The following is a 27,373-nucleotide window of genomic DNA, read 5'->3' as shown; positions in this document are numbered from 1 at the left end:
TCAAATTTAATGATATTCTCCCGTATGAACCTCCATTGCAAGCTCGTTCCAGTACAGTGCCAAGAATACGAATATGGCCTGTTGGCTGAGGTCCACTCTAGCCCATGTGACCGCGTTGGAGTGGTTTTGGCTTCGAGCAAAAAGGCAAAGATAAGCAGAAACCAGAGCGGATAAAGGGCAAAAGAGTATTCCCATGGTAATCCATCTCAAATTATTCTTTAGCTATGGTGTCCTTTCCAGTCGTTCCGCGAATAATGTCAGCTTATCCGCGTCACGGGATTGGATGCTTCTAGACAACCCTGGTATTTCTGAAGTCGGATGCGATCTAAAAATCACTTGAGAGAGATTACCTTGGGAATAACGCTTAATAAGGACTATTAACTCTTACTCTTCACCCTCTTGGTAGAAATCACTGATGATGGTGAAATGGTAGTAAACTTGTCGTTGCAGTTGTCTTCCTTAACATAGGAGATGTTTTTCATGTGGTGCTGTACCTGTTTGGTGGTTGTCACACGTTCCAGTTAGCCAGTTCTACATGTAAAATCGTTTTTAAAAGTTCTTTTGCAATTTTAAAACAATAAAACTTGTTTAAGTAACTTTGTTTTGTCGACCTGATTGATGTTTAGCTGTTCTAATTGTACTGCCTGCAACGGGAAGTCTTCCTGACTTTGCCCTATATTTTGTTTGAAATACACTTTTGATCAGAAGCGAATAACCTCTTCAACTGTGAAACGAGAACTAATTTCAGAGAACCTCCTTAGTTGCAACCACTCATAAGCGACCACCTTTGGTAAGCGGACATTTCTCCAAAATGCCAAAATTTCCCCTCACAAATCACTACAATCTCCTTCCCAGGGTCTCTTATCTCTAATATAAGCCTACAGTTGGAACTTACTGCAAGCGTCGATCTCACGTAATCTATCTGCGACGACGTTGTAATTTTGGGCTTGTGGTTTTAAATTTGCTATTAGTTTTTACCTTCGAATTTTCTTAGATAGATAGAAACTTTATTAAGAATGTCATCAACCACCTAGCTGGGGAAAAAACTCCCCTACTAATACGGGGACATAACAAAAACGAGTTAAATTTGAAAAAAAAAAAAACCTATAGCTATTTACAATAGTAAAATTTAAATCCAAGTTAAAAGTCCAAGTTATTTTTGACCTCCAACGAGCGACCACTTCTCAGAAGCCGACCTCTCACACTAGACCATTTTCCGGGAACATTTCATTTCTCGTATCCCATGTTCACGTGCGATTGTTGGTTCATCGTGACACTGGTAGTTTTGCATCTGTAAGATGAGATGGTCGCACATTAATCTCCTCGAATTACTAGATGTGTCCTTGGATAACGCGTTTTTGAGGGGTTATGGTTTCATTTACTTAATATATCAAAGACTGAAGACCGTGTTTGACCACATTTCCAAACAGCGAAAAGAGAGTTGAAAACGCAACGCGTAGCGGAGTATTTCTGGACGAGCTTCGAGGTGTTTGGAAATGTGGTCAAACACGATCAGTCTTGTTTGATACATAGATGAAAGCATAGATCCGCAAAACGCATTATCCAAGGACACATCTAGTAATTCGAGGAAATTAAAGTGCGACCATCTCAGTGTTTGATATATCTTCTCAATCGAAACTAAAACTAAACATAAAACGGAGAAATATAACCGTAAAAATCTAAGCTAATTAAGATCAGAAATCCAAATAGCGCCACATTCATGATTTCCTTGGTTAAACTTGATGAACTATCAATGAGTTTGAGAACCTTTACGACAACTGCCGGGACACGCTATGACCCAAAATTTGAAACTTCTGTTATGTGGACTGATCTTGCAAGGACCACTTGCCAAGCAACCCTAGGCCGGCCAGTTTGAGTGGTCTCCTTAGGAGAGGTCCGACTGCTTGTCTACCGTCATCCGAAATCTTAGAAGGAAATAGAAGCGTGGCTGATGCATGAAGTAGTCAAAACAGAAGCGTGGGGTTGCTCAAACTGGTTACGTGCGATGTACACATGGCAACTGCTATTTTGCTGTCTCATTGCCATTGAACAAATGATGATATCCGTCCCACAAATGAATGCAATCAAATACACTGTAGTATAGTGACTACATCACGGATAAAAATATTTAAGATTGCATTGTACATGGCGGGTCTCTGATTCCTTAGTGAGCACCAAATTCTCTGATCGAATAAACTTTTCTGTTTACTGACTGCGCATATTTTCATGGAAAACGTCTAATTCCATAGCAGGTAAGTGAATGAACAGAAAATTCAAAATGTCCTCCCCTACTTTTCCAGAATACTAGCCTAGTATAAACAAACTGCTTCAGTGGATAAAACAAAGCTCTCCAGTTGTTTCTTCTTCTGTGCTTTCATGTTGCGCGTGTTAGTCGTTAGATACATCGATCAATACTTCAATTTGTTATGCATATGCAGCCGTCCAGCTAGATTAGCTTCGTGTAGTTATACTAGGTGGGATTTCATCCGCAACGCTCGTTTGAACATTCATCAAAATATGAAAAAAAAAAAAAAAAGAAAAAGAAAAAGAAAAAAGAGAAAATAAGCTTTTGGAAACCAAAACCTTTTGGACTGATGAATCTTATTCAGATGACTTAGCTTAAATCTGTACTCTGCTTGTAAATTAAAGGAGATGTAGTTTAAAAGTCAATTTTTGTGAGCATGCGGAACGGTCAGTTCTTTTACAGACTACGTTTAACCTAGCCGTGTCTGTACTCGACTCAGTCACTGTGAAATAAAGGCAAGCAACTTATCTCAAGTCAGAAAGAAAGAAAGACAATAAAAGAGAGAAAAAATACTCGTTAATACCTGAGCAAACTGACTATTTTTACTGTTTCCTTAAAGGGTGGACAAGATAATAGCCCTTTTTCGACTGGGTGGTTTGTTGCCCCATTTCAGACCATGTGATGATACTCTTGAGAATTCTTCCTTTCAAATTTTCAAATCGTCGTGTGCATATCACGTGGTCTGTAATGGGAAAACAAACCACCTAAGCGAAAAAGGTCTATTTGAAGACGACGCGAGCCCCAACAAATGGTTAGTTCTGATGCGACTTTCTCCCAGGCTTTCACGGTCAATGAATTTTGGTGAAAGACGAGCGGACCACGTGATCTAAGAGGAATATTGACCACGACGAAATATCGAGTCCGAGGAACTAGGCAAGTACTTCACGGCAAGGCGATGTAGTTTGGCATGCCTAAGTTTTTAACCAGCAGGTTTAGCCCTCGATTAGAGTGTATGTAGCTAGTATATCTATAAATTCAAAAGGTTTTGTTTTTTAAGCGTCCAGTTTAATCGAATAATCCATCGGGTGAATTTCTAACGCCACAATCGACTCTGATCGAACTTTTTCTAGAGGAGTCCAAGCGTTCGATTGACGAACTCAACTGAGGACATCATTATTCTAAGCAAATATTGCACAAGAAAACGAGATTAGTACGCAACTGATTTGTTTGCATTAAATTTGAACTAATTTGCAGCTGCAGTGTAATAGAATTTTTCACTGAACTTAATTACCTCCTCAAAACTTCCAACCGCCCGAGGACTCATTTTTTCAAGGCCGCCACATTTGTTTATTAAAATAGCATTTTGGGGCTTGTTTTTCTCTGAAAACGCGTCACACCTGAAACAATTTCGACAAGTCATGCGTGCAGAGGGGAAGAGAAATTTTTGCCAAGAAAACAACTAATAGCATTTCATACTGACCCACCAGCAGGTTTTCTCGATCTTGCCGATGTGGCACTTCCGTGCTTGTGCTCATATTAATATTACTTGCGCTCAGATTTGCAAGCAGCTGCGGTTCAGTACCGACATGCGTACACCCGAGCACTAGTGCCCGGTCGACGTATATCTTCAATTTCAAATTTGAATCGGCAAGGATCTCAAAGTCGGGAGTAAAACGTTCTCGATGCTCTGGGCCGCGTGTTCTTCGGTACGAGTCAGTTGTGTCTACTGACTCGGGCGCAATATCGTTTCATGCATATAAAAAGCGCAAAACTTTGTGAAAGCGAGTTTAAGAATATATACAGCAGCCATTTGCAACCGACAGCTGAAACAACTGTTTGATGAAGGGAAAATAGAGAACGTATTTACACGAGCAGTTGTCCGCATTGTTCGTTCACCGCCTTCCGGAGCCCCAGGAACGTTTTATTTCTCGGCTCTTCAAGTTTTTATGACTTTTATTTTTCTCATTGCGCGTTTTCTGTCTCAAAGAAACCGAGCGAAAATTCCACTACCATTGTGTCGAAATTCTTAAACGAAATCTTTATCTTGCACTTATCTTATCTTCGCCGTTCGCCGCCATCTTGGAACCTAGTGTTGAGCAAAGATATCTCACCCGGGGAGGGGCTCGTCCATGCTGAGGTGAACCATCGTTTCACCGGAATAAAGCAGTCATAACTCAAAAGACATAACTTTTTTATCAAGAAAATAGAATAATTATACAAGTTGAAACTTTAATTCTCATATGAAACTTTATTTGAAAAAATCCTTCGGTTAGTCCTCACGGCACCTTACCCTACCCTCCAAAGTGACTTTTCTCGAGAGCAGACGGTATGGAGATTCCGCATCTCCGCGTCGAAGAGCGTGCTAGATTGGTCTTTACTCGTTTAAACTCGTATTTCACGCCAAAAACGTGTTTCCTTTCCGTACCTAGATTCATTTAATGTAAGGAAACTGTGTTATACGTTGTTTGAAAGTCATGACCGGTTAAACTCGGAAATTTCGGAAGAAATTTCCCGCCAAATGGAACGCCATTTTGTTTCCGTGCATCGTACACAAGCGACATTGATGTGGACGCTGATCAATTCATGAAGTCAAGTAGTGCAGAATTTTGATGACCACTAGTGATAGATAAGAGCGGGAATAGCTGTTTTGAAGTCGATTTGTGATAAACTGTGTCCTTAAGTCCTGTTTTAGTGACATATCCTGCATCTGGGAAGACCTTACGTACGGCGGCCATATTGGATTAGGAGATTCAGCACGCTGCGCCATGTCCGCGACAGGCGAAGCAGAGACCGCGTCTGAAAAGCCGAGTGGCGAAAACTTCAATGATGAAATGAAGGTGAGCAAATTTAGATTAGATTTCAGCTAAAAGTGCGGTTGTTTTCGGATCACACATACCAAGATTAAAACACCAAACTCTTTTTGAAGATTCAGGACCACTCTTGGTGACTGTAGAAGTTTATTGAACGGACGCACGCCGTGGAAAGTTGTATAGTATAAAGCTACTGTTTTGCACTTTAAAAATAATGGCAAAGAGTAAGTCTCGAATCAGCTGATATTCGTTTAAATCGGGTTGTTTGCATGTTCTTACCATGCGACTATCTGCAACCGTATTATAGGCGATGTGACTCGTTGATTAGACTCAATGACGCTCAGTGAAAGACTAGTAAGCTTATGTGTTATGGTTCAATTTTACCCTTGGTGCAATTTGTTATTGTCCATTTTTCCGGTGTATAGTAATACAGTTGGACTACTAAAGTGAACTCGGCTATTTCGAATTCCTCGTTATTTCGAATTAAAAACCATTTCCCCTGGAACTTGCCTTCAATCACTTACTATTGGTTATTTCGAATTCCCTCTATTTCGAACTATTTTTCGTTTCCCCGGATGGAAACAGGGTTCAACTGTGTAAGATAATGAATTTGAAATAAAGGAGCATATTGAATTGTAATAATGGTAAAATTTGAACCACAACATGAATATGCATGAAATTCTTGTGCATTTCATCAATTCCAGCAGTGCCCATCTCCCTTCCCCAGGTCAATAGCCAGGCATTTGCTTGGAAAACAACGTCATTGTTTTTTTTTTTTACAATAACAATAAGGTATCAATTATAATTCATGTGTCTGTCTGCCTATTGACAATGAAAATTACCCAATTAGTGCGCAAAAATATTGTATATTGCTTGTCATATTTATGTGGCTCCAGTGTAGAGGGATGTAATTTAGTACCCCTCTGAGCCGTTGTTATCTCGTGTTCTGGTACTAATCGTATGAATATAATGTTCCAGGATTATGCAAAAAGCACTATGAATGAGTTATTGGGAATGTTTGGTTATGAGGAAGCAATCACGCGAGAAGCTGTTGAAGAATTGCAGATTCGACTACTTCCAGAAGAAGACGATGAAAACATCCAACCCACCAGTGAAACACTTGATAAGCCAATGGAGACAGACAAAGATGAACCTGTCGCTGTCAGCCTCAATGCTGGGGAAGCTCCAGTCGTGGTGCCAATTGCAGGTAAATACTAGTGGTGTTTTTACATGCATGTATGTTTGTAATCAAAGGCAATATGATGTATGTGGAAAGCATTGAATGCATGAAAGAGATTGGCTGTTAGATGAAGAAAGTAGTATTCTATAGGCCCTTTGCAGCTGGGGCCATGTGACAAAATTTTTTGCTAAAAATTTTTTATATCGTAAGCTATACATGTAGTTTAAAGAGTGCCAGAAATGGAAAGAGTATATTGAAAATAGTAAAAAGGCCAAGTTTGAGGCCCCTGACATTAAAGAGTACGTTTATATGTCAGTTTGAATTTGTGGAGGATATCTATAGAAAATGTTGCTGGAGAGCAAGGTCTTGCTCTTCAACAACTTTTTTTCCATACAAATCTTCTTAATTTTTTAAAAATTCAAACCATCATAAAACATCATTCTTTATTGCCAGGAGCCTCAAACTTGGCCATTTTGATATTTTTGACATACCTTTTCTCTTTCTGACATTCTTTAAGTTACAGCCCATAATTTTCTGAAAAGTAGGTCACGTCATGGCCTGCATGTAGCTACAAAGGGCCTATTGTGAATAAGGGTATTGGAGTTTCAAAAGTTTTCTCACTTTTCTCCGACAAAGTGCTAATGCTCAAAACACCAGTTCAACTAACTTGCTACGGCAGTTAACTTACCGTTATCAACTTCAAGTTGATATACAGGTATGCATTTTATTATGCTTTTCTGATTCCCATCCCTTGCAAGTCAAATGGCGAAAATTTGAGCCAAAAATTTAATATTACTATTGCAGTCTATAATCATGTCTCTTACTGGTTGATGTTGTTTTTTTTCATTTTTTTTTTTTTCTATTTCCAACCTATAAAGGACATCACATGAACATGGATAAGGCTGCTCTTTAATCTGAATTGGAATTAAGTTTACGTTGGCTCAATCACATTGTATAACAATGATACTTTCAACTTTGGGTGACTAGATCACCAGATCCTGACATTGTAATTCCACATTTATACCCTTAATTGATAGTGTGAAATAAAAATACATTTGAAATAAATTTGTGAAATAAAATTGTCTTCTGAGGCTAAAGGACTGTGTACTCTGAAATTTGTACAAGAAATTAGTTCTTAGTTTGTGTCTGTCATTGTTGTTGAAAGGTGAAGAAAATGATGCTAATCCAAGTGTGTTATCAGTGCCAGTTTCAAACAATGGTGTAAGTAAAAAGAGATTTTTTTATTTTGCATTTTAGTAGACTGAGGGCAGTTACCCTTGACACGATATTGATCATTGTATGACAGCTGAAAAAACCCCAGGGTACAGTACATGTTTTTTAGGCTAATGTTGTGATTTTCGATTCCAGCACAAAGATCCACACGAAAAATATTGAGCTTCATTTCTAACTTTGTTATGAACCACTTTGGGGTATTTTTTTTTTGGGGGGGGGGGAAGCATGTGTTATTGTAGAATTCTCAAGACATATAAGGTATTTGTCTTTAAAGACAGAAATTACTCATGATTAATGTTCAATTTGAATAAACTACACATGTGAAACCAAATGGAACACAACATTACCAAGAGAAGGTGATATACACTGTACAGTACATGTAAGAGGCTCTCTATTAGGAGCGTGAATAAATATTTTCTATAACCCCAGGGCTCGAAATTGCGACTCAAAAAAATTGAATGTATTTCGACACGTCGATACTGCGTTCATGGCGTGCCATATTGTTTCAGCGGCTTCTTCCGAAACTGGGATAGCAGGTGCACTTCAACACCATGTACTTTTCATTTGCTGCGAAAATGGTGGCAGATACCAATCAGCTGAAGGAATTACGTGAGTTTTTACGAGCGGGGAATGAAGATTCAGCCAAAAGGTTAATCCAAACTTTGAATCCTTCCTCAGTTGTTGAATAAAATACGCATATACGCAAGGACCCGTGTTTGTCTCACAATGAAAACCACGGACTTAGAACGTTTTATGCTTCGCTTCATTTAAAATGACTATGGAGACAACCATCACCTTCGGACCAGAGACATATCACTTGAGAACAATGGTAGCTTTATAACTAATTGTTACTCGTGTTGTTTTTAATTGTTTTCGCTCTTCAATTGTGACTTTTCTTACACGCAAAGTAACATATAAAATCGTGTTCTTGTGTGAGTTATATATAAAATAAGTTGGCGACCAAAAATTTACGAACTGGAGACCAAAATTTTTCCGTTACTCGCCAGCTGGCTCCCGAAAGAAAAAGTTAATTTCGAGCCCTGAACCCTGAATATTAATACACTCTTTCAAGACTTGGTAACAATCATTCTTTAAAATATTCTTCAGCAGGTGGCAGATTTAAGTTTCAGCTTTAGTTATTGTATTGTTTACAAGACTAAATCTGCTTACACTTCAGGTTATTCCAGTATCCACCACTGCACAGCCCTTATCAGTGGTCTCTGCTAGTCCAAGTGGTACCAGTTCTGGGGTTAAACCCGGGACTGCTTTGGTAAGCTTTTGTGTTGTGTATTCACAAGTTCAAAAAACATAAATACTTGTTGACATAGCCTGATGAAAATGCTACTTGAACATTCTATGCATTTAGTTGGGTCTTTTCACACCTGCTTGAATGTTTAGACCAGGCTGTGTGAACAGAAACTGCCAGTTTTCTTTTGTTCCACATAAGGTAACTAGTTATCAAGTGGTAACAGAGAGTATTGTTTTATGATAACTGTACAACTGTAACACAGAGAATGTACCAGTACAATGCAAATTATGCAGTTTGGGTCAGAGATAGAGGGTAGTAACTGTATAAAAGTTAAGGAAGCAAGGAAAGATTAGTATTAAGCACCATCCTCTTATCTTAACTCGTTACATGGCCTAAGCCGTTCATTTTGAAAATTGCTTCTTTCGGGATGACTGTAGAATTTTTCTTTACGTGTTCAAGAGAGTGTTGTAAGTAGAGTGAAATATGCTTGGATGTAGTGCTACAGGGGAAAAGTAATTAAAATTATTATTTTCTGTAAGTTGCGGTTCATTGTTAAACCACATCTCTTTTTAGGGCTACCATAAATTTATGTGGGTTGCAAACATTCTTTTGAATATCATCCTGCTTGGTGTTTTGTGGTTGTAATGTTACATACACTGTGCAGTAGGTCATTTTGTTGGTATTGCACGGCATAGATATCTTGGTATCAACAAATTAGAACCCCACTGAAGCCAGATGGCTTTCATAGCACCTGTTCTAAGGGCTTATTACTGTGACAGTTATATTGTAAAACATGTGTTAGATCATTGTACTGCATGACAAACCATCTATGGTGTAGGAGCGAGCTACACGGTCTATCTATACAAAATTATCTATACAATCTATACAAAATTACTGGCACACCGTTGTTGTGCCAATAAAAATTACAGGTGGATATTCTTTAAACTAACAATTTTTATGATTGAAAATGCTAAATGCTTGTAGAAGCAATGTATGCAATACTGATGTGTAATATATAATGCAATTGCTGTGGCTTGACAATTCAAATAAGCATTTCTGTCTGTTTAGGAAGTTGAGTGTTGTGTGTCATTTACTGCCAGAACATTCAGTTGCTCTGAGCGTTTTGTTTCTCATAGCTTCTTTTCAAAATGTTGTGCTATCTAAATATTACAGGCCATCACTTCTACTTGCTCTTCAACTTGCCATTATGGTCCTGAGAGCAGAGGTTTCTTGCAATAAAGATTGTTGTCCCTTTCATAGGAGAAAAACAAACCGTGGCACCAGAAAAATTAGGTTTTAACATCTTACTTCAGAATTAAATGTATTTGTTTTAAGAAATGTAAGCTCACCATGTGGCAGAGCTTCTCCAAAATACAAAAACTAACCAAGAAGTAATTTGATCATTTTGGATAAACCTAATCACACTTCAAATTGAGCTACTAATTTTGATATTTCTTTCATGTAATGGTTAAATATTTGCTGTCCATTTTATTTCTAAAGTGACGTTCAATTTGGACAATCAGCACTTCGCAAAACCCCTTCATTGAATGTAAATACAAAAATTTTAACAGCAAACACCAAAACATGATTGTATAAATCTGTGTAGCTTACTTGTACATCAATATGCCATGTATGGTTTGTTTTGCTCTGCCATGATACCATGATTGCATGTGTGTGATCATGATATTTGAAAGTTGGCAATTTTCTTGGTTACAGCTGTACATAAATTTGTTCAAATTAAGTCCAAATCTGCTCTTGGCTTTTGGTAATTGCTAATTGAGCTGCAACCCCTCCCTTTTGTCAATTGTGAACAAATCAATTGCAGCTGCAACCAATAACTGAAACCTCTGTTCTCCTCTCGCTAGGCTCCACATTTCCTTGCTGAGCCTCCCAACATCAAAGGCGTGTATTGCGTTGTGGCCAGTCTACCAGTGGTTAACAGCTCTGGCAAGACAAATATGACCTTTAAATTCTGGAATTGTATCATGTGTTCCGAGTACTTTGTCCAGAAACCGGAAGTTGTATTTCGTATTGAGCATCCTCATTTGTTTGGGAGCCATCCGGACTGGCTCTATCAGGCAGCTGTCTGTCAAAAATGCCACCAGAGTTTGAAGGAATCCAAACAAGGTACATCAACAACTTGTGCTCCTAAGGAGGCTACGCCAGTCTCTCATGTCAAAGCAGCTGGCGGCAATCAGCTGGAAGGTGCATCGTTAACTGCACAGCTTGTTATAACAAACAGCTCAGCCAAAGCACCTGATACCAGTGTTGAAAGTAACAGTGTTGTTGTTAGTTCTGTTGCTGGAGCAGCACCACTGCAGTCAACAACAACTGGTGACGACAAAGATTGCGAGAAGGAATCGGAGATTTTGTTTGATTGTTATGTCTGCTCAAAGCAAGTGTGTAAAAATGACCGGCAGGGGAAGCTCAGGAGGAGTAAGTTTCCTACACTGTTCAGTAATTTACCTGAGAGTGTTGGCATTACAAAAGTTTGTTATACCTGTTGTGAAAGACTGACACGGCAGCGTGATAGGTTTGTGAGTGCTGGTATCCCTGAGGAGGACAGGGATTATGCTGCGCATATTAAGATATGGACAGGCCAAGATATTACCAGCAAGTTGTGCTCACCTTCCCACAAAAACATTGAAAGTTCAACTTGTTTTGTGTGCGACAAATGCATCCCTTGGCATGTACAAGAAGAGGTCAAGACCCTGAACAGGTCAAAGTTTCCATCTCTCTTTTCCATTGTTCCAGATCACATGGTTAAGCTGTTAATCTGTGATGCTTGCAACAGAAAAATGCTGAAAGTGAAAGGTAGATTTGACGACAACAACACTTTGGAGGAGGAAAGAGATTACTGGGTTTACATCAATAGCTGGCGAGACCAGAAAGGCTTAGAGAAACATATGTATAGCAATTAGCACATCAGGTTTATCACGGTTATTTATAGTGTGACAGTTTAAAATGGCCAACTCAAAGCCTAGTCACAATAGAAATACAAGTAGAAATTCATCTAGAGTATAAAATGTTCCAGAAAAACTACCATTTTTTTTAACATTGATTAATTGTTTATCTTGAGTACAGTGTTCAGTGTCATGTGTCCAATTTTTTTTATGCCCAGGCGGGACATCTGGCTTACTTGGCTGATAATGGGCTATATTGTACTATGTAGCTTTTAACGTTTGATCACATTCGTTTCTTCGGACATAATGTTTATTGAACCTGTGACACATTCCAGCACTTCTAAATGGCTTGCTCCAGACTACATGTTTAGGGTATTGTAATTTCATTTTTTTCCCTAGAGCATGCCCTTAATTGCAGAAGGTTATAGTCAACTGATTTTTTTTGTTTCAAACTAGAATATCTTGAGGCTTTCACCAAATCCTGGGGGGAACACTGAATCATCCATGTTGCAGAAAAAAAATGTAATTTGAAGAACCTGAATTGAACTACATTCTTCTTAATAACTGACATTACTTTATAAAGATATTACTCTGTAATTAAGGTGAAAATAATTTGTTAAGCATTTTTTGTTGTAACTTTTCTGGTAATAGAATAATTCATTCATTCAATCAATTATGGTGATGTTTCCAGTACAGTTGAACCTTCTGTAGATGCACACCCTTGGCAGGGTTCACATTTACCTTGAAAGTCCTTGAATTTGAAAATTAAAATTCTAGACCTTGAAAATCCTTGAAAAGTATATTGGGTCTGTGAGAAACCTGAAAATATGATGGAAAGGAACAAGCTACTGAAGAGCATGACCAATAAAATTATCCACGCAGTGGAAGAACTAAAAAAGACTTGGACTTGAACAAATCTGCCAGGTATCCCTTAAACATGAGCATCTAGTGTCAGAATGGTATTTTTTAGTCCATGGGTGGAGTTTAAAAAATTGAAATTGTGTCCTTGCATGTTCTTGAAAATTCCTTGAACTTTTAGTCCAAAAGAGTAAGAACCCTGCCTTGGGACCAGAAATAGTGCCTATTTGAAGCAGTAGTACTCCTACTAAGGTTGGCAATGTAGTGTTTGTAAGTTGTTAGAACCATGACTAAATGTCTGCTTATTGGAGGTGCCCACTAGTGGAGGGTTATCTCTGGTTACATGTTACAGTCCAAGTTTGGTTAAATAGCCATCTGAATGATGCTTAGAATCTTTTCTGTAGTGTTCCTGTAGTCAGTTAATTTTGAGCGGGGAATAACTTAGGCTCAGTTTCCTCCACTCTCAGTTCTGGTTGCATCGCTCTTCCTGAAACAGTGGCTGGTATTTGAGGCTAGTAATAGTTATTTTGAGTGTACGTACACTGCCCTTTTGAAGAAAGCCTGATCTCAGGAATGGAGCTTTTCATACAAAAGAAAAACAAGTCTTGTTCAGAACCAAATTCTCCCAAATAGTAAGGAGAATATATGTAAATCTTGAGACTAAAAGTTTTAGTTACAGCGTAAAATCATTTTGTGTTCAATTCAGTGATTCTTAAAACAGCCAAAACTGGCATCAAGGGACCCTGTGACTGTGACAACTGGTGATGTCATCACTTTTCAGACCAGAAGATATTTTCAGTAATCACCTGATAGAAAGAAAAATGTCTTCCAAAGCATGACTGATTCAAATATGCCAGTGACAGACACAATAAATGTTTTCCTCTCAGAAGTCCAAAAGAAAAAAAAACTTGAGCTTCCTAATCATTGACATTTTGAGTTAAGAATGTTCACTTTCCATGATTTTTACTGTTACCTTTTTACACCCAATCCTCCAAATTCAAACCAAAGACAACTAAAAGGCTAACAAAATCACAAAAGAAAGTGCAGGAAAGGCTAAAAGTTAAAATAAAAGCCTGACATTGTTTCAAATTTTGCCTTGTGCACAGTCCCAAAGAAAACATTAAAATATGTGTATCAAAGAGTAAGGGAAAGCCAGTTTCCATGTTCAAATGGAGTTGCTGTTTGTTTAGCTGCAATCTCTTGAAATTACAACCAGAAACCAGTATCTGTGCTTGTATCAAATTTCCTTTTTATTGATGAACTTCTGGGGTCAATGTGTTGACAACTGGAGATACTGTCCATCCAGGCTTTTGGCCAGAATTTGAAAAGTGGCCATCCAAAATGTGCTATATAGGGCCTGCTCAAATGAGCAATTTATAAGGCAACATATGAAAAGTAATAATTTTCTAGAGAAGATGGCTGTACATGCCTGGACGCCCATCTGGCTAAAAGCTTGTGTCCATCTGATTGTTTCAAGATATTATTCATTTTGATTATATTTGGTCTTTTGAGAATTGCATTGGCAATGCTTTCTTACCGAATACATGTGGCTAGATAATACATGAACTTTTTTTAAATTTCAGGATGCTCATTCAAAGTAGAGTAGAGTTTAGAGAGCATAGCTCAAATGAAGATTTATTTGTCTAAAAGTTATGGTTGTACATTCAAAATAAATTATTAGCCCAAGGAATCCGAGTCTCTGCTGGTTTTACATCTGACTATTTTATACAGCCAACCCTCTCTAATATATACACTGAAGAGTTGGAACAATGTGTCCCTAACAAGGCAGGAAAAAAGTTTGAAATCCACTGGCTCAGCAACAGCAGGTGGGCCAGTACGTTTCTCTTTTCACTTGCCTGTGCTGGTCCGATTGGAACAAAACATCCAATATGGTGGCCAATATGGCAATCAGAGGATGAAGGAAAATTGGATTTTGAATTAGTCCATGCTTTCAACTCAATGTTTTGCTCACTTTCCACTTGCATACCTCTGGGGAATCAGATCTGGTTTTTTTCCTGCCTTGCCTAATAGAGAGATGTCCATCTCGGAGAGATGGTGGTAAAGAGTGGTTTCATTGTAAGTGTAAAATTACGAGCTGTGATTATAATGGCCTAGATGAATTTTAAGTACTAGTTACTTTTGTATTCTTCAGCAAGACACTACAACAACATTTAGTGCTTGAGCTTTGTTTGGAAAATGTTTTTAAGAATATGTATGTAATCCATTACACTTTGAGACTTTTTTCTGTAGTCAAGGACCATCTCTTCTCAATTTTCTTGTTCAATGTACTTTTAGTATGCCTAGCATTGCATTTTAGTGTGCCGTGCATGTTTCATCTGCAAGATCTTTGCCCTATTCTTCCTTTAGTTACGCTTGTTAATAGTGCAGTTCCAGAAAACATCCACAACCACCTCAAGAAAGGTTAATGGAAATTCCAAGGAAGGGTGGAGGGGGGGGGGGGGGGGGGGAGGGAGAGGTTCAAAAGCTAAAATTTCTAAAGGAAAGTATGAAACCAAACTGGAATTTTCAGGGAGTGGGAGGGGTATGGTTATTTTCTGAAACAATACATTGTCATTTGAAACTTGTAGCTCTTTCAAGGTAACACAAGGGTGAATGTGCAGCTTCTTTTAGTCTTCTTGGGAACTGAATTATCCAGTAATATTTTTAACTCTTCCATCAAGACTTTCAAGGAATGAGAAAACATCACCACCTTGTTTACAACCTCCATCCTTTGTGTGCAAATTGCTGATAGAGAATGAGCATTTTGCTTTTATGTAGTCATTGAAGTCTAAATTATAAAAGAGCACAGTGTATTAATTGTTCTTTAAAGAAAATTTGGTGAAATTTGTGGTTGCAAGGTATGAAGAGGATTTGGGGTAATTCATGGTTGCAGAACTTTGCAAATTTACTAAGCAATAATAGTAATTCTATATTCTGCCACTTACATCCTGGCAGAGAATTAAATTGGCCTCTTACGGGAATCAGGGTTAGATATTTTTCTGAATAAAAGTAAATTTTCAATTAAAAACGATTGAGATGCCACTCATTTTCTGATACTCAGTTGTTTCAGTTCATTCCACAAATAATCATTCTTTTTTTTTAAATTTAAATATCAGAAGTGAATACTGTTCAGCTTCTCACTGTAGAAGTGATGTGTGTCATCACTTCAGAGTGTGTTTCGTCTCATTTTTATTGACAATATTTTTCAGGATGGAAGCATAACAAATGAAGTGCATGGAGAAGGGGAAGATGACAGTAAGTTAGGTATGTTTAATAAATTGTGTAAAACTGTTTTTATGGGCACCATGGAAGTTCCGGAAAGTCTCCATATCAATTAATTATTAAGCCAGTTGAGAACAACACGAGCAATGCAAAGAAATGATCATTGCAGTTCTGTTTGCAATTGAAGTAATTGCTTCAAAGAAGTGTGAAAATAACACCCAGTATGTACACTGGATTCTTGATCAAGCCCAAGGCAGTGTCATTGTGTTGAGTTCTTTGGCAAGACACTTTGCTCTCACTTTGCCTCTCTTTACCCAAGACTGCTAGTGAACCAAAAGGACATTTTAGGGAAACTATGCAATCAACTAGTATACCACCCAGGGGGAGTAGAATACTCCTTTTGGCCTGAGAGTACAGAGATAAGAGTCAAGTGCCGGCATAGACTGCAAGCAGCTGCTGCAGCATGAAGGGGAAGTTGTGAGAGAGACAAGCCAGTGGGAAAAGCAAGCTGGTGAGGGGTTGGCCAGGTGCCTCGCCTCTCTCACTGGCTTGTCTCTCGTGGCTTTGCTGCTCATGCTGTAGTGCCTATGAGAGCCAGCTTGCAGGCTAAGAGCTGGCACTGATGAACCCCTTGGTTTCCCAAACAGAGCATAACCTTACTTAATGAGTTTTGTTTGTAAATAGGCCAGTCTGTAGCCGGTGTGTGTGTCACATACACATCTCCGCCCAGTAAAACCCCCGTGCAGAAGGTAGGCCTATGCAAATGGTGCAAGAAGTCCGGAGTGTTACAGAACTTTTCTTCCAGTGATGGGGAAAAGGAAATCTCTTGCAAGGGGCTTTGCTCTGCCTTGTGCTTTGAACAGGCCATCAAAAACATCAGGGAAAGCCAACTTCACATTCATGAGACACAGCAGGTGCTTCAATCTCGACCATTACCACCCAAACCAGCGGGTGAGTGTCAATTACAAAACGATGTAACAATTAAAATTTGGTAAATTTTGTAATTTCCTGACAAATGTTTCTGCCCTTCTCCAAATTTGACAAAAATCAAGCTTATTCATTCTGTGTCTGTCTGTCCGTCCGTCTGTCTGTCTGTCTGTCTGTTTGAGACTATTAAGACAAAGCAGAACGCTTTATGGTATTTTATCTCGTCCTTCAGTTTCCAAGAAGCCAGTACCATCTGCTCCAATAACACGTTCATCAACAAGAGGAAGTACAGCATCAGGCAAAGGTAACTATGATTCACCACCAGAGGAGATTGGCCTTGCGGTATTGACCAAGCGAATGCTCTGTCAACAGGAGAATCTTTGTTTACAATATTTGCCTCATTAGCATAAGCGCTACAGTTTCTGATGGAGCTATGAAAGCATTAGTTCTGAATATGGAAATGACATAGCATGATTAACTGTACCAAGGAATTTGAGCCCGATGTATTTAATACTTTTTGTGTGACACTGGTTTAAAAACTCAAAATTTTACAAAGAATGTATGAACTTATTACCACCTAGAAATTTTGCAGTTTTTGAGAGTCAATCTCTCCTTGAGTGTTATACCCAAAGTGCCAAAAATTCCATTAATTACTAAATTTTCACAAGCTCTTTAAATGATTGTAGTCAATTTGTGTATGACATGCAGGGCTGTCATCAAGGGCCATAACCCGTAACACCTGTTACTGCTGAGTATGCTTGATTTTCCCTTCATGCTATGGATGAAACTGCCTGTTGTTGATAGAATTTGCTCACAACGTAACAAGTTTGCTACAGGTGTGGAGAACGAGGCTACAGGTGAATCAAAACTTAAAGACAGCCCTGGCATGATGCCTTCTATGCGCAAAGTCGTATGTTAGTGAGGAAAAATGTAAACAATGATGTCAGCAAAGATTTGCCTCCACGAGGCGAGGTCTCAGTTTGAGATTTTCTCTGTAAAGACCTCACTCTTGAACAATAAGTAGTTATTAATGAGTTTAAGAACTAAATTTCTAAGTGTAATTTGCACCGAGTAATGTTTTCCATATACATGGAGTCAAATAATAAAAAACTGTTCCTTTTCAGCTAAGGATGATACAGTCACACCCTCAAAGATCCCACCAGTGCTAGGTAACTTACAAACTACAGACTAACTTCTAATTTCTCCTTACAAATATATGTATCTAGTCAAGCAGCCTGGTGTTGTGAGTAAAGAACATAGAAGAGGATTTTGGCCTGCCGAGATCCTTGATTCTCCAAAGTCACATTGAAATTAAAAGAAAGTTATGGTGATCAGCTATTGAATTCACTTTGGACTTAAAAACAAAATTATGGAGTTGCTTTTAGGTGCACATTTTGCACAATAGAGTAGAACTGTAATTAAGAGCATTCACCATTTGTCATCATCAAAAACCAGAATTTTCAATTGCAGTCTCAAATGGTATAGCAGCAATGCTGGGACTGTCCAATTTGGACTGTTTTTTTTTTTTCGTGCACATCTTTGATATCTTGGTCGGTTTTCGATGCCTCAGAAATTCATGTAACATATTTATGAGAAAAGAGAAACTTTAAGGTTCTCATTAAGAAAAGATCTAAATTGCAAACTGTGGGGTATTGAAGTGTGCAAGCACAAAAGCAAGTACCCTTTGCAGTTATGTTGCAATGCAGGCTGATTATTTGGCTACGCCACTGAACTTAATTTCACGATGATGAATGTAGCCTGCACTGCAGGCGTAAATGGGTATGGGGTAGGGGAGGTTAGAAATGCCCCACTCTTCCCCCCCCCCCCCTTCCCCGTTTTATGCTTGTTATGCAGGCTATGATGAGTGCGGACAGAGGCGAGTTGCAAGAATTATTACTATGATTATTTTGATTTTATAGTTAACCACTTGAATAATAATTAACAACCAGCGGTTCAAGTGCAGAAAAGTGTTTTTTTAGGTTTGTTCGTCACATGACTAACTTGCTACGTCACTTGTCTGGTTATCAGTTCCTCGAGGTCTTTTTTCTTGGGAAGAGTACTTGGTAAAAACGAATTCAGTAGCAGCTCCCTGGACTTACTTCAGACAGGTTAGCCAACAGGGATTTTATATTCTTACTACGGTATTGCAGTAGAGTTTGTATGGCATTAAAAAAAATGCTCCCACTTAAGGCACTGCGACCCATTGTGTATTTACAGGTGCCTGTTCGATTATTGTTTGAATAATAAGATGTCAATCTGTTTTCTACGCCTTTTTAATACTTTTCAGTAACTCAAGAACTCTGAAGGTTGTAACTCGACTAACGGCTAGACTTCTTATACTTAGCTAACCTCTCAGAAAACAAAGGTAACTTCAACCAGAAGCATATCACCTAGTCTAGGTGATATGCTTCTGCTTCAACAGATTTAAAAGGTTGTCTTTAGAAAGAAACAAAAAACACCTTGGGTTATCGATTTTCTCTCAGGCCTCAGTGATGTCTTGTTCACTTGGGATCAACCGTTTGTAGATGGTTGGGTTTTTTCGTGTCCTGTTGGGGAAAACCATTCTCGGTTGGTTTGGTTGATCAACTATTTCAACGCGCCTCAAACCAAGCTGAAACGGTTGATAAAGTATCTGTTTGATTATGTCGCGTGATTGTATTTTACGTAAGGGCTATTCCCAGGAGTCACCGCGTTTCAACCGGTAACGGTTGGAAAAGTGTTCTATTGAGAAACGACAACCTTATTAAGCCAAACCTGTTGCTGTTGAAACGGTTGATCCCAATAAAAAAACGACCAATGGTCTGGTGTGGTACAGCAGGTGCGCAAATGGGATGGAGGTAATGGAAGTGGATGGCACCCTCCATTTTCCTCCTCATTAGAGTTTTTGTTAAACTAACTCATTTGCATTTCAATTCTCTTCAACACAGTCCTCAACCCCTCCGTACAATGGCTTTCAAAGCAACATGAAATTAGAGGTAGCTGATCCGAGGATAGTGGACACCATGTGTGTGGCGACCGTGGTCGGCATACTGGGACCAAGGATAAGGTGTCGGTTTGATGGCACGGACAGTGCTAATGACGTCTGGCATTTGGTGGACTCCAAAGAAATCCACCCTGTGGGGTGGTGTGAGGGGAATGGAGGGCGATTGCAACCTCCTGTAGGTATGGCCTCTGATAAGTGTAGTTCTGATTTTCAACTCTGTAGATTAAATTCTAGTAGTTGATTATTTCAAAGAGAACTATTTAGCGGCATTTTCGTGTGGTACTGTTTACTCTGCTGTATGGGGAGATGTTGTGTCTTTGAACGAAACCCGTGTAAGTGATCGTTTTTCAATTGAACGTTGCCGAGCAGTATTTTCACGTGCTTGTAACCGTTTAAATCAGTCCTGTGGATGAAACCCTGGTGTGTGGCCATTTAATTGAAAGCTGTTGAGCAGCACTTTCGAGTGATACTGTTTGTTATGCTGTACAAGGTGGTTCTAACTTTTTAGTCTGTGAACAAAACCCTAGTGTGTGACCATTCAATTGAAAGCTATTGAGCAGTGTTTTTTCGTCTGATACTGTTTATAATGCTGTCCAGGTTTACTCTATGAAACCATTATGTCTGACCGTGTTCATTTTTCAATACGCGTTTTTTCTTAACCTTGTAGGTTTTAAACTCGATCCTGGAAAATACTCTACTTTTCTAGCAAAGACTCTTACAAGTGCAGAACTGGCTCCTGTGCGGTTGTTTAAAAGGGTTTGTTGAACTCAATCATACCGATACTTCATCAGTTGTACCAACAAGTGTTTAATTGCTCAAAACAGCAACCTTTGACCTTCCTTCTCTTTCACCAGGAGCCAACAGCACCAAAGGAAAACATGTTCAAGGTTGGCATGAAGTTAGAAGCGTTGGATCCTAAAAACCCGCTTCTGATTTGCGTAGCCACAGTGGCGGATAAAGATGGCGACAAAATTCGAGTTGATTTCGATGGATACCTTGGTTCAGACTATTGGTGCCGATACGATTCCAGAGATATCTTCCCTGTGGGGTGGTGTCATTACAGTGGGCATCCTTTGCAACCACCAGGTGAGGGGACTTTTGGAATGTTAATAACGTTACAACACTAGTTTGTTTCTGGCCCTCTCTCTGTAACGGAACGCTACAGAGAGAGCGCCCGCCCTTTTTTTTCGATCGTCCCTACTGACCGAGAGCCTGGAAAAGGCTAGGAACGCTACACTCTAGGGTTTGAACGTAGCGTTGCTTGACAGAGAGAGGGGCAGAACTGGTGTGTTGTCTGATTTGTTAAATGAACTATTGAATTATTTTTTGTTTCTCTTTGGTCTGAAAGGTAACACCAAAAAAGCGTTAAAACAACTGAGGTAAGTGCTCAACCAATTTGTATTTGTATAAGTGTTTGTTTTGTTGTTTTTTATTTTCTCACTTGACCGGACCTTAAGGATTTGAATACAGCAGTGTTAAAACCAATTTACCTTCAAACCATTGACAAAAATGTGCACACTTGTTTGCGTAACATAACGCAAGTTCCAGTTAATCAAAGCCACAAGTAGCCTGCAGAACAGGCGGATTAATGGGTTAGAGCGCGAAACGCGATACACGAGCAAGAAGCACGAGTCGACAAAAAAAATTTATTCAACTCGCGCCTCGCGTTTTGCACTCTGTTCCGCTAATCCGCCAGTTCTGCAGGCTAAGCCACTGGCGAGACCTAAAACAAAGACTTCTGAGTTCTCTCAAACACACTTGAATGATTGCAACAGGTTACATACTAACTTGAACGTAGCCAGTTTCTGTTACTTTTGTAACTGCGAGAAATGACACTGTGATGTGATAACCGTGTGTGTACAGCGTCGTGCAATACGCCTAACTGTCCAACGCGTCTGCGCGGTACAATGGAAAAGTGATCCTTACAGCTTTATTTACCAAAAAAAGGCGATTGCAAAAAGCTTCACATTGGGAAGAATATACAATCCTTGTCAATTTATAACCAACTTGAAGGTTTCTAATAGTAAGTGTTTGTTTTCTTAGTGGCAAAGTAAAAGAAAAAGCGGACAAACTTGAAAAACCTGTCAAACCGCCAAAACCTGCGAGACCGGAAAAACTCGAGAAACAAGACAAAAAGAAGACTCCGCTCATCCCGCCTACACAACCTGTGGTAACCAATCCTGTCCCCACCCCCGTGGTAACAACACCGTCATCCTCTCGCAGGTCGGATTCGCCGTGCTCATCCGGGACAGATCCCGACGATTCTGTAACCAATCACACTGTGCAGGTGTTTATCAACCATGCATGCGAGGCAGGCCCTCACCTGAGCTCGGCTAAGGTGGCGGGACTGCCCACCTGTTTCCGCGGCACCGTCCTAAACGTGGCTAGAGACTGCATACAGTCGGTGGTGAATGCAGCCGTGGATCCGGAAGTCGTGTTCGGGTTCTTGAAGCCCGGCAATGGCAAGACGAGGATCTCAGCCAAGAGTGGCAAAAGAACCTTATCCTGCACCTTGCAGAACATCGACCGCGTGGCTATCTTCTGGCGCGTGCTGGAGAAGTTTTCTGATAATCTCCAATGTTGCGAGAATCTTTTCTGTGGAGAGCGTATCACCGGACCGTGCTCCAAGTGCGGCAAAAGTGGTAAGATTTTTGTGAATGTCTTAAAGGAGCTACGTCACGGTTTGCCCGTCTTAAAAAGTTTACCCTGAATTTTTTAAGTTCGTCGTTTGTAATCCGTGTTAATCTTCTCCATTATTTACCATCCTTGTTCCTTTATGGTTTATTACTATCTGTGGTGTTTTTCTAGCTTAGTAAACTATTATTTTCAGGCTTCCTTCCGTTTAAAGGACATTTTTTTACGTGTCCAAAAGAACTCAAAATACTGTGACTGAGCTCCTTAAATAATGCTGTACTACTTGAAACGCTCCCTGGGGCATCATGAACTCTCAGATCTGGGCAGTTCTCTTGGCAACTTGCTTGCTACTGTAAATTTAGTTCGTTTTCCATCGAAATAGGATCGCACTCGCATGCACGCTAAAATATTTAGACCCCTCTTGATTCTCGTCCTGTGTCATGACCCAGAACCAAAGATATTTATGACCGGCCTTTCTACTCAGTGAATAAGTGATATTGCCCGTGTTCGTAATTTTCTGAATGAGTTATCGGTATGTGAGAACGGGAAACGTGTAGCGTAAACTTTGAGCCATTTTAACTCAAGGTTTTTGTGAGGAACAGGGAATGACTCACATTTCAGGCCAACCTTTCAAACTGTTCAATAATTCATCAAGTTAAAAAAGTGGAAATCATGACCGTGACGGTGTTACGATTTTATTTCTTCGTTTTCTCCTTTGTTTTAGTTTCGATTGAGGAGATATATCAAACACTCAAGACAGTGTTTTACCTAATTTCGTAACACCTCAAAGTCAGTCAAAAATACTCCGCTGTGTATTATATTTTCAACTCTCTTTTCGGTGTTTGAAATGTGGTCAAACACGATCTTTCATGTTAGGCGTTTAGCCAGATGGGTGTCCAGGCGTCCTGTTGACGGCCACTTTCTATAGAAAATTTTCTTAATTTTCATATGCTGCGTTATAAATTGCTCATTTGAGCAGGCCCTGCAGCACATTTTGGACGGCCGCTTTTCAAATTCTGGCCAAAAGCCTGTTTCGTGTTTAATGTATTACTGGAGGATATTTCATGAAGAAGCTACGCAGTATATTACAGTGACCCAATTTTAATTTGAATGATTGATTTAGCGTCAAGGCGGAATACCGTTCTACCAGAAACAACCACGGTAGCTGCAAAGAAAAGTACGGCAGGCTCGCTGAAGAGAGGTCCATACAGAGCACATGATGAACAACATGTTGCCAAGCACCCGAGGATAACAATCGACGATGATGGTAAGACAAGGTTCTCTCTTCTTTTAAGAAGTGGTTTTTGAACCTGTCAAAACTTGGAGGCAGGAGAAAAGGTGAAAAGCGCGGAAAAGTCGCGCAAGGCAAAGCGGGATTGATCTGGAGTTGTAGCTGATTGGCTGAGGAAACAATATAGTTGCGCTGATTGACTGTTAGAAACGTTCAACTACGTAATTCAGTTTATACCAAGCACAGGAGACTCGAACCCAAAGAAAACATGTCAGTATTGTGACAAAAAGCGCTTTGCAGGCCTGCTGTTAAACTTGCTCATAGTGTCTTGTTTATTGTCTTGTTTATTGGTAATAAAAGTCAACAACTTGTTAACAAATTTTTGCTGTTTTTCAGATGCGAGTCAGTCCCCACAAATTTGTTCAAGTTTATTCCGTAATGTTTATTGATAATAGAAGTCAACAACGTGTTAACAAACGTTTTAATGTTCTTACAGATGCGAGTCAGTCTCCACAAGTTTGTTCGACCTCACCTCCCAAAACATGGTCCGTGGTTGAAGTTGTAAAATTCATAGAGAAATCTGAACTTGCTGAGCACGCTGACATGTTTAGAAAACACGTGAGTTCTCGTCTCACTCTCACTATACAGCTGAATTCTCCTTACTTGTAACCGGGCGTTTCCTAGAATGTTGCTGTGGGAATTTTAATTCATCAATCAAGATTCATCAATCAATCATCAATCAATCATGATTCATCAATCGAGAATCAAGGTCTTGATCAGTGGTAGGGGGTGAGAAGGTAGCCTTTGTTTTGAGTATTCTTGGTCTGCATATGTAGGTTATTGACCAAGCATGAAGTCAATTATGATATGGCTGGGTATTGGACAAGTTCTTTATTTTTTGCATGTCTATGGGCCCAGACGGAGTCGAGGCCAGTATCTAGCCATCTCAACTTGAAAGCTTGGTCAGTAAAGATTTATTACATGTCAAATTTAAAGCATGGTAAGAAATCACGTAACTATGAATGGTCGAGCCATCATCTGATTTGGAGCTGGTCGTCAGTGCGCTAAGTCGTTAATTGGGGCGAGGCACAACATGCTGTACAAAATAGTGATGATGGAGAGGGATGCTGTTGCCTTATGTCCCACGGGGAAGAAAAAGTATTAAGGAAGTCGTTAACTCCATTCCTCTCTTCTCTTTACAGGAAATAGACGGCAAAGCCCTACTTCTTTTAACACGAGAAATGATTATGTCTTACATGGGCCTCAAACTTGGACCTGCCATAAAGCTTTTGTGCTTCGTAGAAGAATTAAAAACCAAGAAATCTTCATAGGATCTCGACCATCTCTTTGAGCTTTAACGGTGGATTATCCTGCGTTGCCGTTGGTTCCGAAGAGTGCACGAGTTTCTCCGAACATCGCCGAAAATGTACGACTTGCCAGACTGAAGTAATAATTTGTGAAATTCCTTAACTTCACTACATTCACTAGCACGTGACATTTACAGTAGACAAGTATGCTTAATACGGAAAGACAAATCGGGAGTTTCTTGAAAGTTGCTTCTGGCATGGTGTATAGATTATTTCGGTTATTTAAACTTTTTAAATTGTATACGTGGGCTTTAGATACATATTGTCATTCGATTCAGTACATCCATTTCCGTACTATTAACTTCCTTGTAAGGAATATGAAACGCGCGCACCCCTCCACATGGTTATAGAAAGCACGCGGAAGATGAACGATGTGGATTGAATGTGTTAGTGAACATGACATCAAACAATGCTTCCCCTGTTTCTCGTGTAGAGTATTTTTGGTTCTCTTCTTTCAACTTCCCTGGTATTATTTCACTTAAACTTCCCTTGTGATTTCAGTTACATAACCAAACCGCCTGGAAACTCAAAGTGTTAGCACTTTCAATTTCATTTATAAATTAGTCACCATCAAAAGCAATCTAATCACTGCTTCGTGCAGAGTATTAAATAAATCATCTTCTCAAGGTACGAAGCGTCCTTCTTGTCATGCTTGTACCCACCCGTTCTCCAATCTCTCTTGCTTACTTTTGCCCTGTTGGACTCTGTGTATTGCCTGAGAATTCTATTTCTTATTGCAGTCTCGTCACTAGAAACCCTGGTCCTTTTGATCAACACCAAGTTTTGTTAGAATAGATGCGTTAAGTTGTATTGCATCAGACCAAAAGTAATAAGCGACAGTTGTCCCTAACAAACTTATTGCTCGAGGATGAGGTTTGCATCACGCATGGTACCCGAGGGAAACGGAAAACAAAATCTGTCATTCAAGTTTTGATTTCCGTTTCCTGTGTTTCTTGGCAAGGTATATTCCAAATAGTATGCAGCTTGAACTGTGCAAATGAGAACGGCATTCGCCCCCTCCCCACCCCGTTCTGTCCTGGCTGTGTGCATGCGTGTTCCGAGCATTCTGTCACTCTCAGAATCCCCGCCGGGAATTTAGTCTATTGGTTGCGCCTAAGACCCAACGTTAAAAGCTAATCATCGATAAATGGTTTGGTACCCTGATGGTTTGTGGATTCGAGCCCTTTTCGAGATCACTGAGTTGTGCTCCTTGGCAATGCCATTTCCTCTAAAAGAACCTCTCTCCACCCACCTGTACAAATAGACATCGGTAAACGCCGGTTGCAGAGCGATTTTCGATTGAGTGCCCAAAATAATCACTCTGGCCAATCCCAAATGACGCAGAAAAACCGATAACCCAATCTAAACTCGAAGATTAACTGCGTAGCAAGCGTTTCCTATACTGGACCAGTATACGAAGAGCTGTTTCCGCATTCGCGTCAAATTGGAGCGAGAACAAACAATCGACGAGGCAGGGGGTCATGGGTCGCCCCACCACCTACTGCTTCGTCGAAGCTTTTGCTCTCGCTCCAGTTTGCGCGCGGCCAAAATGCGGTAAAAAGGTCTCAAAAATTTGTACGTGAGGGGAACGCCTTGCTGCGCAAGCTGGTGTCTTTGGTACGTTTATAACTAAACTGGGTAGTATATATCCGTGGGGACCCATAAGTGACTTAAAAAAAAAAACTTTCTGGAAATGAACTAGCAATTAACCTATTTCTATTAAAGTGACAATGGTGTGTGGTGAATTTTCTGGAAAACCCGCATGGTGGGGCGTTATATCTGGAAGGGTTATAACCAGGGCTTGTTCAAAGCCCGATATAAATAACCCGGGGATTAGCGAGAATTTTGATTTCAGTTTTGTAACTTTGCTGGTAAGGTTTTCTGTCTATATTGTTTGATCATCTGTTTTGAGTTTGGATTATCTCAAACTACATAAAATATAAGCAGTGAAAAACATTTTTAAACAAGAAAAGTTTCTACCTTAGCATTAAACCAGCTTTGGAACAACTGTCGACCCAGGAGGTTACAGATAACCATTGCCTGGTTTACGAAGGAGGAGGGGAAAGGTGTGATTGAGGTTTTCAACAGGTATATAACGGCATTAGTACAAGGGAACATTACGGTACTATTTGTATACAGTAATATTAAATTGCTGAGTATTTGCGGTCGGAAATGCTTCACCAGTCGGAAGTGATGCGGCAAGAAATGATAAGAAATGATATTGACTTGCAGCGAATGGAACAATAGATGAGTCAGAACGATGACGTCGTCTCAGTTAACAGCGGAATAGCTAGTGAGTAGCATGGCCAATCAGAGAACGGTGATTGTGATAGAACTCTAGTATATTTATACTAAAAGCAGATAAACTAAGGACTTGGTTTTGTCTGTAATACTTCAACTGTATTTGATCTTAGTACGATATTGTACGAATTGTACGCTGAATTCATAGAATTGTTCAGTTTGCGAGTTGCTCTTGTATAAAGTTAGACTCACAACCATTTGGTCTCCAATAGAGTGTTTGTCTGCCTTCC

The 27,373-nt window shown here is 39.6% G+C and overlaps 1 protein-coding gene across 3 annotated transcripts; it reads left to right on the top strand.

Moving 5' to 3' along the window:
• Positions 1-2,865: 2,865 nt before the first annotated feature.
• On the top strand, positions 2,866-26,859 carry LOC145480712 (polycomb protein SCMH1-like). 3 transcript variants are annotated; one of them, XM_081459023.1, is made up of 17 exons: positions 2,867-5,082; positions 6,034-6,262; positions 7,401-7,456; positions 8,646-8,738; positions 15,688-15,733; positions 16,385-16,651; positions 16,860-16,931; positions 17,752-17,796; positions 18,656-18,735; positions 19,555-19,789; positions 20,278-20,366; positions 20,465-20,696; positions 20,959-20,989; positions 21,654-22,252; positions 23,368-23,511; positions 23,972-24,093; positions 24,678-26,859. In XM_081459023.1, the coding sequence occupies exons 1-17, from the start codon at positions 5,011-5,013 to the stop codon at positions 24,804-24,806; spliced, it is 2,541 nt and encodes an 846-aa protein (XP_081315149.1). In that variant the 5' UTR covers positions 2,867-5,010; the 3' UTR covers positions 24,807-26,859. The 3 variants fall into 3 exon arrangements, with proteins under 3 accessions (XP_081315150.1, XP_081315149.1, XP_081315148.1); XM_081459022.1 differs by having other exon boundaries at positions 2,868-5,082; positions 15,688-15,742; positions 24,678-26,858; XM_081459024.1 differs by lacking the exons at positions 23,972-24,093; positions 24,678-26,859 and adding an exon at positions 23,872-23,939 and having other exon boundaries at positions 2,866-5,082; positions 15,688-15,742.
• Positions 26,860-27,373: the final 514 nt, after the last annotated feature.

The sequence above is a fragment of the Orbicella franksi genome, chromosome 3, assembly GCF_964199315.1.
Source record: "Orbicella franksi chromosome 3, jaOrbFran1.1, whole genome shotgun sequence".
Lineage (NCBI taxonomy): Eukaryota > Metazoa > Cnidaria > Anthozoa > Scleractinia > Merulinidae > Orbicella > Orbicella franksi.
The sequence above is the reverse complement of the archived record's forward strand: the minus strand, read 5'-3'. Positions and strand labels throughout refer to the sequence as shown.

Excerpts from the sequence above, each read along its gene's own strand:
- LOC145480712 (XM_081459022.1), top strand. The coding sequence starts at position 5,011 with ATGTCCGCGACAGGCGAAGCAGAGACCGCGTCTGAAAAGCCGAGTGGC. Across the intron at positions 5,083-6,033 it reads ACTTCAATGATGAAATGAAG|GATTATGCAAAAAGCACTAT; the intron begins GTGAGCAAATTT and ends ATAATGTTCCAG. Across the intron at positions 8,739-15,687 it reads TTAAACCCGGGACTGCTTTG|GATGGAAGCATAACAAATGA; the intron begins GTAAGCTTTTGT and ends AATATTTTTCAG.